The sequence below is a fragment of the Idiotropiscis lumnitzeri genome, chromosome 17 (genome assembly GCF_059441095.1).
Source record: "Idiotropiscis lumnitzeri isolate Australia: NSW breed Sydney's pygmy pipehorse chromosome 17, RoL_Ilum_1.0, whole genome shotgun sequence".
NCBI lineage: Eukaryota > Metazoa > Chordata > Actinopteri > Syngnathiformes > Syngnathidae > Idiotropiscis > Idiotropiscis lumnitzeri.
Genome location: NC_142407.1, coordinates 3,032,786 through 3,049,011, shown reverse-complemented (window position 1 = coordinate 3,049,011; position 16,226 = coordinate 3,032,786). Strand labels below are relative to the sequence as shown.

Sequence of the window (16,226 nt, the reverse complement as noted above, 5' to 3'; positions counted from 1 at the left end):
TGTATTTGATACATAGATCGAACGCACCGTATCATTGGGCACAAACAACCGAGCAGTCGCGCTATCTGCTCAGTCGCGCTAGCGTGTTTTCAAAATGGCAGCGGGAGTTCGGTGGTACTTTATTTTAGCTTTTAACAACGTGCTGAAGTTGTCCTCATCCAAAAATGCACCAAGTCCTTGTCTTCTGTATCCAAGATAAACAGTTGGACACGTTCTCCACCAAACACGAGAGTCATTATCAGTCTGTCTCGCCGTCTCGTTGTCGCGCATCCCCTCAGATGGGATGCCGACACAATGCCGGTGTGAGCAAGTCACTAATCAACAAACGATGTGCGGTCACGGTGTTACATCAAAACTAAGACTATCACCCCAAATCAACTGAATAGCATAATAGTGTAGGCCCAACAAAATTCCGCCTCCCAGCCTACCATACAATACCTTAGTTAACATGCATGCACACTAAAACATAAGATAGCACAGCTAGCGTGGCTAGCTGTTTTTAAAAAGGCAACAGGAGCAAAACTGAGTTTGGTTGTATTTTATTAAACTATTTAACAATGCACTCACATTATTATTGATTAGTCATCATCCACAAATCCATCAAAATCGTCTTCTGTATCAGAAATAAACAGCTGGGCAAGTTCTCCCACAAACACGCCAGGTTCCCTCTCGTCATTGCTGCGCAGCTCCTTGGATATGATGTTGGCTTTCTCCATACAGAGCTGGCAGACACTTTGGCCATATAGGGGCACTGGGGCCTGCTTTGCACTGGGGGCGTGCCTTTGTGTTGTCGTTCACGCCCATCGTTCCCCTCTCACGTCCGCCTGCTGTCGTTGTTGTTGTTGTTGTGAAATCACTCGAGGCGCCTGAGGATAATCCTCAGAAGCGCTAGACTCGCGTGTGGGAGTAGCGGGGGGAATGGATGACGTAGAGTTGGGGGCAAGAGATGACGGGGTGATAGTTATAGATGAAGTGGGGACGCTACGACTAGCCCGTGCCACCCGTGCAGGCGGAGAGAGCCCAAACAGATTCTGCAGACGAAGCCTTGTATGTCCATTGAATATCGGGACAGGCCGGAGCAGCTCCTGTGGAACCCCCGTCGACAGGCGGCACAGTCGATGTCGCCCGCCTTAAGAAGAAGAGATCGGAGATGCAGGACGGGCGATGCAGCTCCGATCAGGGAAAAGGGCGCCTCCCACGACGCGAGTCTGAGTGTAGTAATCAGGATTTGCAGGGCTCCTCCATGAAGAAGCCCTTCGCGGGACACCTCGAGAAGGTTCCTGGTCTTTGTCCCGCCTGCTGTCGTTAGCCACGCCCGCCTTCTCTCTATATAAGCAGTGTGCAGGCAGGTAACGTTCGCAGTCAGCCCAGCGGTGCTCTCGGTCCACATAATGGGCGCTCCGCATCAAAAGAAGCCCCGTTTTTTTTGGACGGGATTTGGGACTTTAAAGTGCGCCTTATGGCTGCGAAAATACGGTAGTTAGAGGCAAGCTTGGTGATACTTACGAAGCACCAGCTAGCTACCAATGAGCTTTGGCTTGCTAATAGTACAGCTAGTTTGTTATTCAATCAGTAATCATCACCTCCATGATACTCTTCTGACAAGTACCATTTTCACCAAGGGATTGACAAGAACAATAGAGCAGTCATGCTGAACTAACCTAACTTTAACCTATAATCAGAATTAAGTGCTTGGGTGATGGAGTATACTTATCATAGAAGTCTGGCTGGAACCATTTAAGTGGAGCATATCTAACTTAAATGTATGTTAATCGCAAACAAGAATAGATAAACATAACATCTTTGGAGGAGGTAAATATCCTCTCAGATATTTGTGACAGGTGGTTCTGCTGACCATATCCACCCTGCGGTGCCTTCAAGTGAAGCCTCGTAAACCATCACCTGACAGCCAAGTGTCCCCTCCAAACATCTCACCGTGCTTTTGTCTGGGGAGAACAATTCCTTACATGAGCTGTGACATCAACACTTGCTTTAATGTAATATCAGCTCCGAATGTAAGTAGGACACACTGTCCCGTAACAGCAACAACAATGAGCCAACTATAAATAGCCTATCCGCCTAGCCAGAGGGAAGATCTCTCACAAAGGCTGGAATGAGCAAACAGCCGAGATCACGCAGGCGTCAGAAAGCAACCATAACGCACATGATTCTTTTGGAATGGCTCAAAAGGCCTCATTAAAACATGCTATGCAACACTTCAATTGCTCTACATCTTTATGATTGAACAGTATCTCTACATAATGCAAAGCTCTATAAGTTAAAGTGAGCTTTTTGATTTTAGCAGGGAAAACATTTGTCAACGTGGGTTTCACGTTTTTCTTCCCGCCAGGCTCTCTGACCACCTTTTAAAGGGATCTGTCTACCTGCCCCCCCACTTCAAAGTCACAGCAATAAAAACCTTTAAGCTTTTCATCAATAATAGAAGCACAGTGGATCTAAAAATGATGGCGCAGGGCCAGTTACCTCCAGCCTCCATCCGCACAATGGACAGAGAGCGAAGGGGGTAAAAGTGAAACGGTAGAGAGCTTTTGGGAAACGTGTCATGTTGTGTAAGTCTGGACTGTCTGAAGCAGTGGAGGGATTGGGGAGATTCAGAGATGCTCAGCCAACGCAGAGAAGAAGCATTTTATTTATTTATTTATTTTAGTTTGGCAATTTGTCTTGAAATCATCTCATTTGGATAGAACGCCGTACAAGTCAACACACAAAACTAGATCTTCGACTTCACAAGACCTCTCTCTGCCTGACTAAAGCTCAATTCAGTGCGCATCAAGGAATCTGCAGTCGATATAAAAAGTCTTCACATCCATTTTTCAAAATTTTGTGATGGGGAAAAAAAGAGACAGAGATAAAATATTTCAAAATTTTGTTCGCCCTTAATGTGACCCATAGCCCATACAGCTTAACTGAAAACAAGTGGGTAAAAACAGAAGTGAGCTGTAAAGTATATTCAAAATTAACCAAACACATTCTTTCGCATGTTAACTGGGAGCGGGCACAAGCCTGCCACCAATTAAAGTGACTCTAATCAAGCCCTAATAAATTTCACCTTGTCCTAGTTGGCTTTTCCTGTAATTTTATTATTTTTGGCTTTCGCTGGCAGTAGCCTGAAGCTTTTGCGGTAATGCTAACGGATCTTTTGAACTGTTCATAATTCCATCCATCTTGTCAAATGCCCCAGTTCTGGATGCACAATACATTACAAATGTATTCATTGCCATTGCGTAGGTTACAGGTGTTATTAATGATGGAGAAAGTTTTCTAATGATTTAGCCTGGTCTCATGATTTATTCTTTGCGTGGGAGGGTTTATTGGTGTCAAAACTAACATGACATTGATTTGTTGTTTGGATGCTTTGCAGTGGTAAATTCTCACTCACTGATGGTTAAGGCCTCATTATTTATTTGTTTTAAAGCAGTAGTTAAGTTGCATGACAGTTATTTGTTACAAGGTCACTTTAAACCTTGCCTAAACTATTAATACAAACTTTACTTTCATTATTACCTATTGGGAAAAAATATACGGTTTAAAACCTGAAAGCATGTTACTAACAGGACTGAGGACATATGGTGTTTTCCTGACAAAGAATAAAACATAACAATATGACTAATGTGCATGTCAAACTACTACACTAAATGATGCATATGTGCCACGAACATTGCTCAGATAGATATGCCATATTTTTTGGGCACCTGGTTGATTTATCTTTCACTTCAAGCAGATTTTTATTATTGACTGTCAAACAAATATATTTTCTCACAAGTCCCGGCAATTACAAATAATGTTTTTAGGTCAGTATTTAAAACAAACCATAACAACAAAACAGGCATTGTGTTTATGTCAGAATAACTCCCGGTCTACGACGTGATGATCAACTCGTTTATTCACATCTGCGGACCACAACACCGCAACGTCACAACTCCCGTCCACTCTCCCCAACCCTTTTCACAGGGCTGTCCCCACGTATGCCCGTACATAACATTTACCCCCCCTATTGAAAGAATCACTGAGGAGCGTATGTAACAAAAGAATCAAACTTACATGAACTGGATGAAGTCAATGCTGGTTACCGTCATAAAACTTGTAATATGCTGTCACCAACCGGCGATACTCAAACCGGACATCAATCTAAAACATAGTCTCTCAAAGCCTCGGCTTCATCCGCACACGACTTGGGCGGGCCTCTGGGCCAGGGCAAGCCTCCAGCTGTTCAGGTGGGTGGCCGGCTGCATCCTGCAGCTGTTCATCGGGGAAGGTACAGTCCTCAAACATGGATGCTGTGTCCTCCAAACCTGCGTCGGCGTTTGAGGGCGGTGCCACTTTCCGAAGACGACTAGCATGCCACCATGATCCATCAGTGAGCTTGAAAGTGGCTGGCCCAAGTTGGATGGCGATCTGCATCGGTGCAGACCAGAATGTGAGTAGTTTGTGGTCTCGGTTAGGCCGGCGAATCCGGACCCAGTCCCCCGTTGTGAGTGCAGGTGTCCTCACCCTCCGTCTCCTGTCGAACCGCCGTTTCATCTGACGCTGCATCTCCGTGACTCTGGTGCTGTGGCCGGGTGTCGCTCATGGTGTGGTGACCGTTGGGGCCCGGAGCCGGTTCAGAGGAAGTTGTAGTTCCCGGCCTATCATCAGGAGCGCTGGGGAACAGCCGGTAGTCGAGTGTGGCGTTGCTCGGTAGTGGAGGAGGGTGCGGAGCAGCGCAGCTGAAAACTGCAGTCCATCTGCTAGGTGGGCCCTGATCCCGTTCTTTAAGGACTGGTCCAGACGCTCGACCCCGCAGTTTGTAAAAAGAAGTGCGGATGTGTCTGATCCCTTTCTCCTCCAGGAAGGCGGCAAACTCCGCCGAAACGAACTGTGGGCCATTATCCGTGGTGATAGCGTTCGGATGGCCCCACCGAGAGAACACAGATGAGAGAAAGTCTATGACCACCCGAGTTGTGACAGACCCTGTGGCAACCACCTTAGGCCACTTTGAATGGAGGTCATATGCCACAAGGAGGAATCGTTGATGGTGTGGGACACCGTGAAGCTCGCCGCAGATGTCAAGCTGAATGTGTTCCCATGGTGCGGCAGGCCACTGCAAGGGCTGCAGGGATGGCGTGGGCGGTGGGCCTGTCTTCCCACTAACCAGGCAGGCTGTGCAGTCCTTCACCATTGTTTCTATATCACGGTCTTTGCCAGGCCACCACACCAGGTCCCTGCAGCGGCGCTTCACCTTGACAATCCCCAGATGGCCTTCGTGTGCCATGGCGAGAACACATAGCCTGAGGTCACTGGGAATGACTGTGCGCAGCCCCCGAGCCATGCAGACGCCGTTCCAACAGGTCAACTCATCCCGGACCCTTTGAAAGGGTGGCAACTGCTCCGGGACCTTTGCGGGCCACCCTTCCCGGATGTAAGTACGGAGCTGGGAGAGTGCAGGGTCCTTCTCTGACGCTATTTGTAGGTCCTCCAAGGAGACAGAGGCCTGGAGTGGGCCGTGGAGCATGAGAAGGAGTTCGGACTCCATCGGTCTCGGCTTGAGTCAGACCTTGGGTCAAGGTTTGGGGTATCGAGTGCTGGAATAGGGTTGGTGCGAGAGAGCAGGTCCGCCACGACGTTTTCCTTGCCAGGAGTGAGCAGAGTGGTGAAGTCGTATGGCTGGAGCCTCTCTGACCAGTGGTAGATCCTCAGCGGCTTGCAACCCGATCCCGATGTGGCGAGCAGGGCAGTGAGAGCCTGGTGGTCGGTTCTCAGAGTGAAATGGTGTCTGTATAAATACATATGCCATCGCTCACATGCCCATACGCAGGCCAGCACTTCGCGCTCACCCACTGAGTACTTCTGTTCGGCCGTGTTGAGTGACCTAGAAGCGAACGCCACCGGGCGCTCCGTGCCCCCTTGGATCTGGGAGAGCACCGCCCCGACTGCTGTGTTAGACGCATCGCATGTGACGACCGTCGGACTCTCCAGGTCAAAGAATGCCAGCACCGGTGGTGAGGTGAGCTTTGTCTTGAGTTGGCGGACAGCAGCGGAGCAGGCCGGAGTCCACTGCCAGACCGCGTCCTGTTTCAGGAGCTTGTGCAGCGGCGATGTAGTCTCAGAGTACCGGGGAAGGAAACGCAAGTAGTACGCCGTCATCCCCAGAAAAGACGACAGTTGAGCTGGACACGACGGCTCTGACAGGCGCAGGACGGCCTCCACATTGGACTGTAGCGGGCTGAGGCCCGCGGCGGACAACCGGAACCCAACAAACTCGATGACAGGGGCTGCAAACGTACACTTATCTTCGTTCAGAGTGAGGCCGTGACTGCTGAGGACATCCAACACCCTCGCCAGTCGCCCGTCATGGATGGCTGATGTCGCCCCATGGACCACAATGTCATCCAAGAAGACCACCACTCCTGGGATGCCTGCAAAAATTGTTGACATACTTTTTTGAAAACAGTTCGGGGCTGAGCTGAGGCCGAAGGGCATCCTGGTGTAGCGGAACACCCCATCGTGTGTCACAAAAGCTGTCAGGTTGCGGCTGTCAGGGTGTAAAGGGACCTGCAGGTAGCCTTGGCGGAGATCCAGCTTTGTGAAGACGGACGAGTTGTAGAACTGTGCTGCTAACTCCTCCACCGTGGATAGCGGGTAGCGGTCCGGGACTACTGCCTTATTCACCGCTCTGAGGTCAACACACGGACGCAGCCCCCCAGACTTCCTCTTCGCCACCACCAGGTTTTAGATCCAGGGAGAGGCATCAAGGTGCTCGATAATGCCTGCATCGGAGAGTTTCTGCAGCTCGGCAGTTACTTGGTCACGCAGGGCGAGGGGCAGTCGGCGCAGGGGCTGAATGACCGGGCGCACCCCAGGTCTGAGGAGAGGCTGATGGTTGAAGGCAGTGGGGCAGCCCACGCCGCTGAACAGATCTGGCCAGTTCTGGCGCCATGGTGAGATGACAGAAATTATGGTGCCTCCCACACTGTCCAAGATGGCGAAACCCAGCTCGCTAAACAAATCCCAACCCATGAGTTTGGCCCCCTGTCGAGACACTTGAAAGGTGAATGAGGGAAGAGTCTTTGTCCCGTAACGAACAGCCACCGTGATCGTGCCTGCCATCTTAATCTTTGAGTGTCCATAGCCATACAGATCCTCGGCGCTACCAGTGAGCGTCCAGTGTGGGAAGAGACGAGGGACTGTTGTAGTGTTCAACAGTGACCTGGAAGCCCTCGTATCCTCCAGCAGTGGGAGGCAGGCCCCATCCAGCTCCACTGTACACCATTTAGCTGATCGGGTTTCGGTGGCTACTGTATGGATGATCGTTGGCGCTGGCCTCCCCAGCACACGTTGTGTAGATTGGCCGCCTGATGCAGGGGAAGAGCGACAGACGCGGGCGAAATGATTCTGCTTCCCACAGCGTTGACACTTCTGTCCCTTAGCGGGGCAATTCGGGGCCCCCCTCTATTGTGATGGTGAGCCACAGTTACTACAGGCTTTGCGTACTGTAGCACCATGGCGTGCTGTAAAGTTCACTTCCAGGTTGTCATCAGCATAGTCAGAGTCAGGAGCATCTGTATGCGGTGCCACTGTTTGAGCTAATAACATTGGTCTGGGGGGAAAGGGAATAAGAGGCGGGCGTTAGCTGAGCTGCCAGCGCTGCTGCTGACTCCAGGTAGAACGCTAAATCCACTGCTTTGGGCAGAGTAAGGTCATCTGGCATCGTTAGCAGCTTCTCCCTGAGCTTCGGGTTATTAGTATGTTCAGCTAGCTGATCGCGTATCAGCTCATCTTCCAGCACACCAAATTTACACAGGCTGGCTAGCCCTTTTGAATCAGCCACGGATTCGCCTGCCTGCTGCTTCCGTTGGCGGAAAACAATTCGCCGTAGCATGACATTCTGAGGGGCCGAAAAATGGTCCTTTAGCAGCTTGACACAGTTGTCGTATGTAGGCGCGGCACCGAGAGTTCGAAAAATCAGCTGTCCTTCGCTACAGAGCGAGTGAATCATAAGGGCTTTCCCCCGAGCGTCACTAGCGTCTGAAAGCCCGGCGGCCATTATGAACGTTTCAAAAAACTCCAGCCAACGTACCCATGGAACCGGCGGGTCTCCCGGGAGGGCGAGGAATGGGGGAAGAGGTGCTAGAAGGGAATCCATAATCCTCGTCGCCAATGTTATGTCAGAATAACTCCCGGACTACGACGTGATGATCAACTCGTTTATTCACATCTGCGGACCACAACACCGCAACGTCACAACTCCCGCCCACTTCCGGGGTCCACTCTCCCCAACAGGGCTGTGAAAAGGGTTGGCCACGTATGCCCGTACATAACACATTGACCAAATTGGAGTGCTGCAATTCTTTTTGTTGTTTTTTTTACCGAGAACAATATTTCACACAGGTATTGTGGTTGCTGTACCACTGTGCCTTTCCTTCCCTGTCTTGTTTTGGTGCGCAGTTTTTGGCAGTTTACTTCCACCTAAGATTTTTTTTTTTTATAGAATAGCAATAATTAGCTTACTGGTGAAAAGGGATCATTTTCAAGCACAGGAGACGTGAAGGAGGCAGCCGACAGTGAATCAGTGTAACAAAGAGAATTTTCCATCAGTGGATAGGGAGGCAAATCCTATTGAAAAGACTTGGGCACGCATCCAACTCCGCAGTTAACTCAGCATCCATTCTGCGTAATTAGATGTGATTCCATTGGGAATATTCAGACCACTGCCTGACATCAAATACCAGCAAGCAAACCTGCTCATTCAGACAGGAGATGACTGAGAGTTAAGGCTCTAATATTAGATACGTCTAATAATATATTTATATATGTATGGACGTATGTGTGTGTTAGCTCCTCTTGTTGTGCGTAGCTAAGTGAGGTAATTAGCGTATTACATTGTGTTACACGATCACAATACTACAAAGTCATTAAAAGTTCAAGTCAAATGGCCCTTACAGTATTTAGGTTCAAGTTAATTACAGAAAGATCTACCATGACCATTTATTTATTCCAATTTACAAATTCAATTGAACAATCTAGCATGCAAAGGTTTTGTAACATCTCACTGTCAGATGTTTTATTCAATTATTTAATTTTGTACATTTATGTTGTAGAAGACTGTGTTTTTCCCGCTGTGATCATTCCACTGACCTCCAGCAGCCTTTCAGCGTTTTCAAGCACTCACAGAAAGCAGTGATCCCTGGGGACCATGAAACTAGAGCATCCGGATCCTAAAAATATTTGTTATGTGCACATCCTTAACACTAATAGAAGACAAGAGCAAGATATCTTGTAAGTAAATCTTCAAGTAAAGATCCCGTATAAACTTTCTTGAGGATAACCTCTTTGTTTAATTGAGCGTTTACAACCTCTAATGTACAAAGCATTCATACTTATTGATAAAGATGTCCTTTATTAGTCCCACAATGGGGAAAAACCCAGCTCGCTGATTATGTAATAATTAAAGACACACAACTAATTTTTACACCTAGTTTTACGATCATTTTTTTCAACAGTCATCTAGAATACAATAATCAATGACAAGCCGCTGATGGTGTCGTCGCGGTATTTTGGCTTGACTTCTGAGCAGTTTCATTGGGTCAGTTCCCACTCAGTAATAGTGCGAATGTGGAATGTTGTCCAATTTTATTCGGTGGATGTGTGTGTTTCTAACATGTATTCAGATAATGTTGTATTTAGTTTATCATTGGCATGAGGTTAAAAAAAACTAGAAATGCGTATGTAATTATACATACTGTATGTGCTTGTAGCTCAAGCTTTCCTTTCTGGAATTGTGGAGTGAGCATTACAGACCTAGTTGTGTGTCGGTGACAAACAGCGTGTACAAACAGAGTTATAAGACTTACACCACTCCAGGCTCTGCAGCTCCTTTTCCCTTGGGTGCATGTTCAGATGCGCTCACCCTTAGTTGTGGGCAGTTCAAAACATAGCACCCAACTACATGGTACCCTTGTCATTTAGGGGAAACTGACACTTGGTATTTTTACCCATCCTTCCATATTCTATTTTAATTTACTGTTGTGCAGAATTGATTTGTATCTTATTAAGAGATGGTTCCTCTCATGTGCATAGCGAAATAAGACAACATCCATTTTCAGTGCCAGTTTCAGTTTAATGGAGTGCAACTATTCCACACCATACCAAAGAATACTAAACATTACATTAAATCACCCAAAACTGTGTATTAGCTTTGAAAGGGCAGAGGGAAATTGTGGAAGAGTAATTTGTGTATATGCTTAGAAAGACACTCTGGGCAGTTGAAATGATTGTATTGCCTGAGTGTGCTCTGTGGGGGTGGTACAGAAAGCAAAAAGGAGAGAAAAAAAAACATAACTCGCCACCTCCATGATGCCATTTTTAAGCTTGGTGCTCTGTTACAGAGAAACCGACAGTGGCAATATAGAGCGGTTAAAAAGCATGTGTGTCAAGGATATTTTGCCTGCTGAAGAAGTTTAGTTTTGGTGCTCATTAGGAGGCAGTGACATGGTTGCTGGGGGGGGGGGGGGGGTTACTGCAGAGAGGAAGCAGAGCGAGAGGGCAATTTTGCCGTAGCTTTGACCTTATTTCACTTGTTGAAGTTAATGGAAAGGAGCAGGCAATGTCATCATAGCATCTCACCTCTGTGTGGCTCCCAGGAACACACTCACATGTTAAAGTGTGCTCACAAGTTCCCGTGCAAATGTCACTTCTTTCTCTCATTTTGTTCTTTCTGCCTTTGTGTTCTAAAACTAAAAGGTCTTTGTTCTTCAATCTTCGATCAGTTGTCAGCGTTGGGAACTGTGACTCACTGAATATTTTTTCCTTGTAGGTGGCGATTGCGGGCAAAAACACCAGAGGATACCACTATATCCTTGCCAACCTGGTGAGAAATAATCCAACAGAACACATTAATATCATACAGTACATGTAGAAAACAGCAACAACTTTTCTCACACCACATTATGCTAATGTTGTACTGAACCATTTTAGGAAAATAACTGTATTGCGATTTTTCTGACAGATATTGCGATTTAGATTTAATTAATGTAGATCTCAAAACTTAATGAACAATAATTACAGTTGCTGATTTGTTAAGTGTGCAAGCAGTGCTAATGTTAGCGAAGCTATAAAACCATCCATACAAACTGAATATCCCCAACTTTTTGTTGTATTGTATGAAACAAAAAAATAAATAGATATGGCATATGAAGCAATTGAGGCTTTTCTACTGCTCTGTGGTGCAAATTAGAGTACGTAAATATTATTGATGAGATTACAAATATGTAATATACATTTGACATCGAATCTCTTCGTTATGATGATGTCATCCATTTACGTATTCCGGTTTGGGTCTGTTTGCTAAATTGCTAATGTAGATGTCGTCTTATTTTATGTCTAGATACGTATTGACTGAAGTACAACATTTCTGTTCATAGCTGTTGGCTCTCAGCCCTAACACGGTTCTTGTCAAACTTCTGTCAAAAGTTGCGTGTACATCGAAGCATTTATTTTTTGTCTTTCCGGACTCTACTCTGGATTTCACTTAAGCGTTGGCTGTTTCCTCGTTCACCTCCTCGGTTACGCAACTTGTTAGTGGGGTAGTTTATTGGTCACCACGGAGGAGATGATCTGCATCACACTACTCGTTGCTGTTGCAGTGCACAAACTTGCATTTAGTACAAATAGTCCGAACTGCTGCTATAGTACAGTACAATAATTTGCTGGCAGACTAACTGGCACATAGTTTGAGGCTGACTGTAGTTTGTTAAATATTGGTGGACCTGCCAGGACACTGCTCATGTGGCATGGCATTAGTGTTATGAGCACTGTTTTTGTTTGTTCAAGTATACCTAAAGATTATGCTATGATCTAAAAATGTAAGCAATTGTTTTGCAGCTAATTGCTAGTTGTACGCTTATCTCCAGGGTTTTTCCAACATGAGCTTGGACAGAGTCTTTTCTGGTGGAGCCAACATCACAGGTTTCCAGATCATCAACCCAGAAAGCTCCATTGTGCAGCAGTTCCTCCAACGCTGGGAGCGTCTTGATGAAAGAGAATTCCCAGAAGCTAAAAACACTCCACTAAAGGTCGGTGAGATTTTACAGGGAATGCTGCGTCAAACTGAGTCTTTTGTTGTTTTTTTTTTTGTTGTTTTTTTTGTTTTTTTTTTTAATATATTTTAAAATCTCTTTACAATAACTGTCCGTTGGTTTCTTGTTTTTCACAGTACACATCGGCACTTACCCATGACGCCATCCTCATCATCTCTGAGGCCTTTCGCTACCTTCGACGCCAGCGTGTGGACGTGTCCCGCAGGGGAAGTGCAGGCGACTGCCTGGCGAATCCTGCTGTGCCCTGGAGTCAAGGCATTGACATAGAAAGAGCTCTGAAAATGGTGTGCACATTCACAAGTGGATTTCTACTTAACTCCCATTTTGTTTTATAGTTTTGGCTACATTAGGTGATTTCAAAGGTTTTTCGTCAGAGTTCGAAACAATAAGACCCAAATTGATATTTGAGTTGTGTGAGTGCAAAATTGCTAACATGGTAATGTCGTTTAAATATATTTCACACCTTATTTGGCCACCTTAGGGACACCTGTCAAATCTAAAGAAATTAAAGTTTTGAGTGGTGGTGTTCCTAATGTTGTGGCCGGTGAGTATAGCGTATATGTGAGTCAGGTTTTCAACTTTTCTATTGTTGTACCTGCCAGGTTCAAGTTCAAGGCATGACGGGAAACATCCAATTTGACACATTTGGGCGGAGAGCTAACTACACAATCGATGTGTACGAAATGAAGTCAGGAGGCCCTAGAAAGGTACGTCAGTTATTAGCCCAGGACACCAGAAAAGTCACTAAAATATATTATTATGAAAATTCGCAGTGAAATATTCAGTGGGGCTGTTGGAAGTTAGGCCTATCTCACTGAGCTATTTTAATTTGGGCCCCGACAAAATGGAAAATAGCATCTAACATGACACCACATAGGATGCTAACAACCCATAATGTTAATTGTTAAAATGTCGTGCCTCACTGAACAGGCATTGTAGTGTTAAAGCCTACTGAGATAGAAACAATGCTAGCATAGTCACCATTGGATGCCGGGGTGAAGTCCCCTTCGTTTATTACTAAAGTTGAGTTGAGTTACGCTGGTTTGCTCAGGTATAGCGAGATGGCAAACTGAGTAGTGAGAACACTCAGGCAAATTGCTAAAGAGTTCACATTTTAGGGTATTACATGCAATTGAGAATTGATAAAATGCTAAAATGACACCAGTTGGTATGATAAAGAGACTATCAGCCTGAATACCAAAGGCACCAAGGCAGACTAATATTCTATGTATTTTTACAGTATGTCCTAGAGTCAAACACTCTTACAAATAAAAACTGATAAAATGTTAAATGTTAGTATGCTAACATACACTGAACTAGCAGCCTGAGTACAAAAGGCGCTCAGACAAATCGATAAAGATTGGAGATTATACCCTTTAATCAGGTCCAAAGCATTTTCATTACAGATTATAGCCTGTGGTTTCGAATGAGCATTAAGAGCATTCCGTGATACGGATTGTACTTAACATCAAGCATTTTAGTCCCCAAACTCAGGTTTTATTGTATGTTGTCTTAAAACACAAACAAAACGTCCAGAAAAACTCCTTAGCAGATGTAAAAATGTGTCGCAATAATTGTCATGGGTTTTGGACATTTGGATTGCCAAACATTTGGTGTCCCATTTTAAAAGGTTAATGTGACTTTCAACTGTTGTTCAACTGCCTTGCTAAACCTTTCTGTTGTGATGTTCGAATGCTTTTTCAACTTCATGAGCTCACAGTCAGCAGAGGGCAACAATGTGTGGTGACATATGGATTAAAAAGTGAGCTCAGTGAGCAGGTCATTTGGACTTTTGATAACATGGTTGACCTCTCCTCTCAAAGGACTCTGTATCATGTTGTCATGTCCATCTGTTCTCACCAAATGACCCATTAAAATGCAACAACATGAAATAGCCTGGTTAGCGACGCTCCAGCAGCACATCAGTCTCACGTCCTTTGTCCTCGGTATCCTTGAGCAGACTGTTAAATCTGCTATGCGCATGTGTGGCCAACATTTACTTTGGATTTGAACATAGCAATTACTGTCACTCTTCTATTGTCGGTGAGACAGTGACAAACAGTCAGACGTTGACCGTGCGTCACCACACAACAGCAGCTATGTCGTCGTCCAAAATGACAAGGACATGTTTTGTATCTTTTGAAGGATTTGAACCCATCTTGTCAGCAGTTTTGGATTATACTTTAGAATAACTATTGCTCTATGAATGACTGGCAACTAATCCATAGTGAAGGCTCCAGCTCACCCGCAACGCTAATGAGGATATGCGCTATAGGAAAGGAATGGATTAACTGCCTCCACTTTTTTAATGCACATTGCGAATGATTTTCGTATCAACACTACGTGCCCACCTTTATAAAAACTAGAGGTGTCAATCATAGTATAACATGCAATAAGGGTGTCATTCTGATATTTTACTGATGCAGCTATTATGGAATAGTCTGTACCACGGAAGAAAATCATCTTCAATACGTTACAATGTTTTGTAAGCAAAGAAGGACCACCTGTAAAGCACACAAATACTGATTAAAGAGATCACTTTATAATAAAATACACATTTCTCTCTTAATATATCCATAATTTTATAGTCTGGATTTTTTTCCTTTTTGTTTTCTAGGAAGAAAAATAAGTCACCAGTATTTCATTAAAACTGAACAAACGGGAAAGTTATTTGGAAGATATAGCCAGCACTGATTGAGCTTTTCTCGGGCATCACTTTATGTTGTATGTGTACGTTTTAATGTTTTTAAACATTGCTGCCGACTTCCGAACTCGCACATCAATCACCAGGTAAGATGTGAGTCCCCTGTTTATGCTTCTTTTAGCATTTAAGTGATATGTACATTTTAGTGAAATAAAACACCTTTTTTTTTTATTTAATAACCGAATCCAAGTATCTAAACATGTTAAATTGTGCTTTTTCTTTGTTATATTTAGAACAAACTTGGTTGGACATTGATGCTTACATATTACTTTCAAATAGAAGAACATATTTCATCTATATATCTGACATAGAGTGTAGTATTTGGAATTATATAATGTCAAAATACGTGGATTCTTCCCCAAATGGAATGGGAAAATTATCATCAGCGTTAACTAACTAACTACTAAAACAACACTAAAACAAAAAAATACCATACAGATGAAAACACGCTCATTGGTGCAAGTAAAAATAGCATATAAAATTGAATTTGGACTTTGATAGCGCCAGATAACACACCTTCCAAAGCCTCTAGATAACATGAGTAGAATAAAGCAGACAGCTTCATTGGGGTTATATCACATCCTACTGAAGTGAGTGTGTAGTATTAATAGAGCAGCAAAACATGAAGTTTGACTTACTCAACCCATGCTGCTTTCTGGTCGTGTAAGCGATGGTTTGCAGAGCCACAAATAGCTTCCTCCCACTCAGCTGAATCAAGGCCCAGGTAAAGTGAGTGCGACAGCGCCACCACAAACAAGCTCTCTTCATAAAGATATGATCACCTTATTGTGCCAGCCCGACTGATTAGCGCAATGGCCTCACACTGCAGAGCTTGTGGGTTCGATGTCGGCTTTGGGCTTCCTGTGTGGAGTGTGCGTATTCTCCCCGTGCCTGCGTGCGTTTTCTCCGGGTACTCCGGTTTCCTCCCACACTCCAAAAATATGCAGACACTCTGAATTGCCCCTAGGTACGAGTGTGAGCATGGATGGTTGTTTGTCTCTGTGTGCCCTGCGATTGGCTGGCAACCAGTTCAGGGTGTAACCCGCCTACTGCCCGAAGATAGCTAGGATAGATAGCAACCCTTGTGAGGACAAGCGGTAAAGATAATGGATGGATGGATTGTGCCAGCCATAGTATCACCATAATCAGCGTAGTGGAAAAATAAAAAGCCCATAATATTGATGCAACCGAAGAAGGGAAAACTTTGAAAGTCTTTTTGGTATGGAAATACAATTCAGAATAATACAAAATACATTTTGCTCCTACCTGACTATTAAATTATGGTTCAATGTCAAAATTGTGCCCTACCATTTTTAACAAACACATGACAAATTACTCTCACAATTACTATAAAACTATAGTCCATTGAAAACCTAATGTGTCCATTGAAATTATTTTTTTTTTCTAAAAACACAAAATTAAATCAC

At 44.8% G+C, this 16,226-nt stretch overlaps 1 protein-coding gene and 1 long non-coding RNA gene across 9 annotated transcripts in view; one reads left to right on the top strand and one right to left on the bottom strand.

The window, feature by feature from the left end:
• LOC148319712 (glutamate receptor 3) overlaps positions 1–16,226 on the top strand; it is a 91,165-nt gene that overhangs the window by 47,754 nt on the left and 27,185 nt on the right. For all 8 annotated transcript variants that reach the window (XR_015839578.1, XM_088279289.1, XM_088279286.1 and 5 more), the window contains 4 exons: positions 10,814–10,867; positions 11,910–12,071; positions 12,212–12,379; positions 12,698–12,802. Coding sequence is in view for 7 of the 8 variants with exons in the window: in XM_088279289.1 (XP_088135415.1) it covers positions 10,814–10,867; positions 11,910–12,071; positions 12,212–12,379; positions 12,698–12,802 (489 nt within the window). In the remaining variant the exon portion in view is untranslated. The remainder of the gene's footprint in view (positions 1–10,813; positions 10,868–11,909; positions 12,072–12,211; positions 12,380–12,697; positions 12,803–16,226) is intronic.
• LOC148319714 (uncharacterized) lies at positions 12,181–15,694 on the bottom strand. Its single transcript, XR_015839581.1, has 3 exons — positions 15,582–15,694; positions 15,438–15,507; positions 12,181–12,339 (listed from the first exon to the last, which is right to left on the bottom strand). It is a non-coding gene; the product is annotated as an uncharacterized LOC148319714 (long non-coding RNA).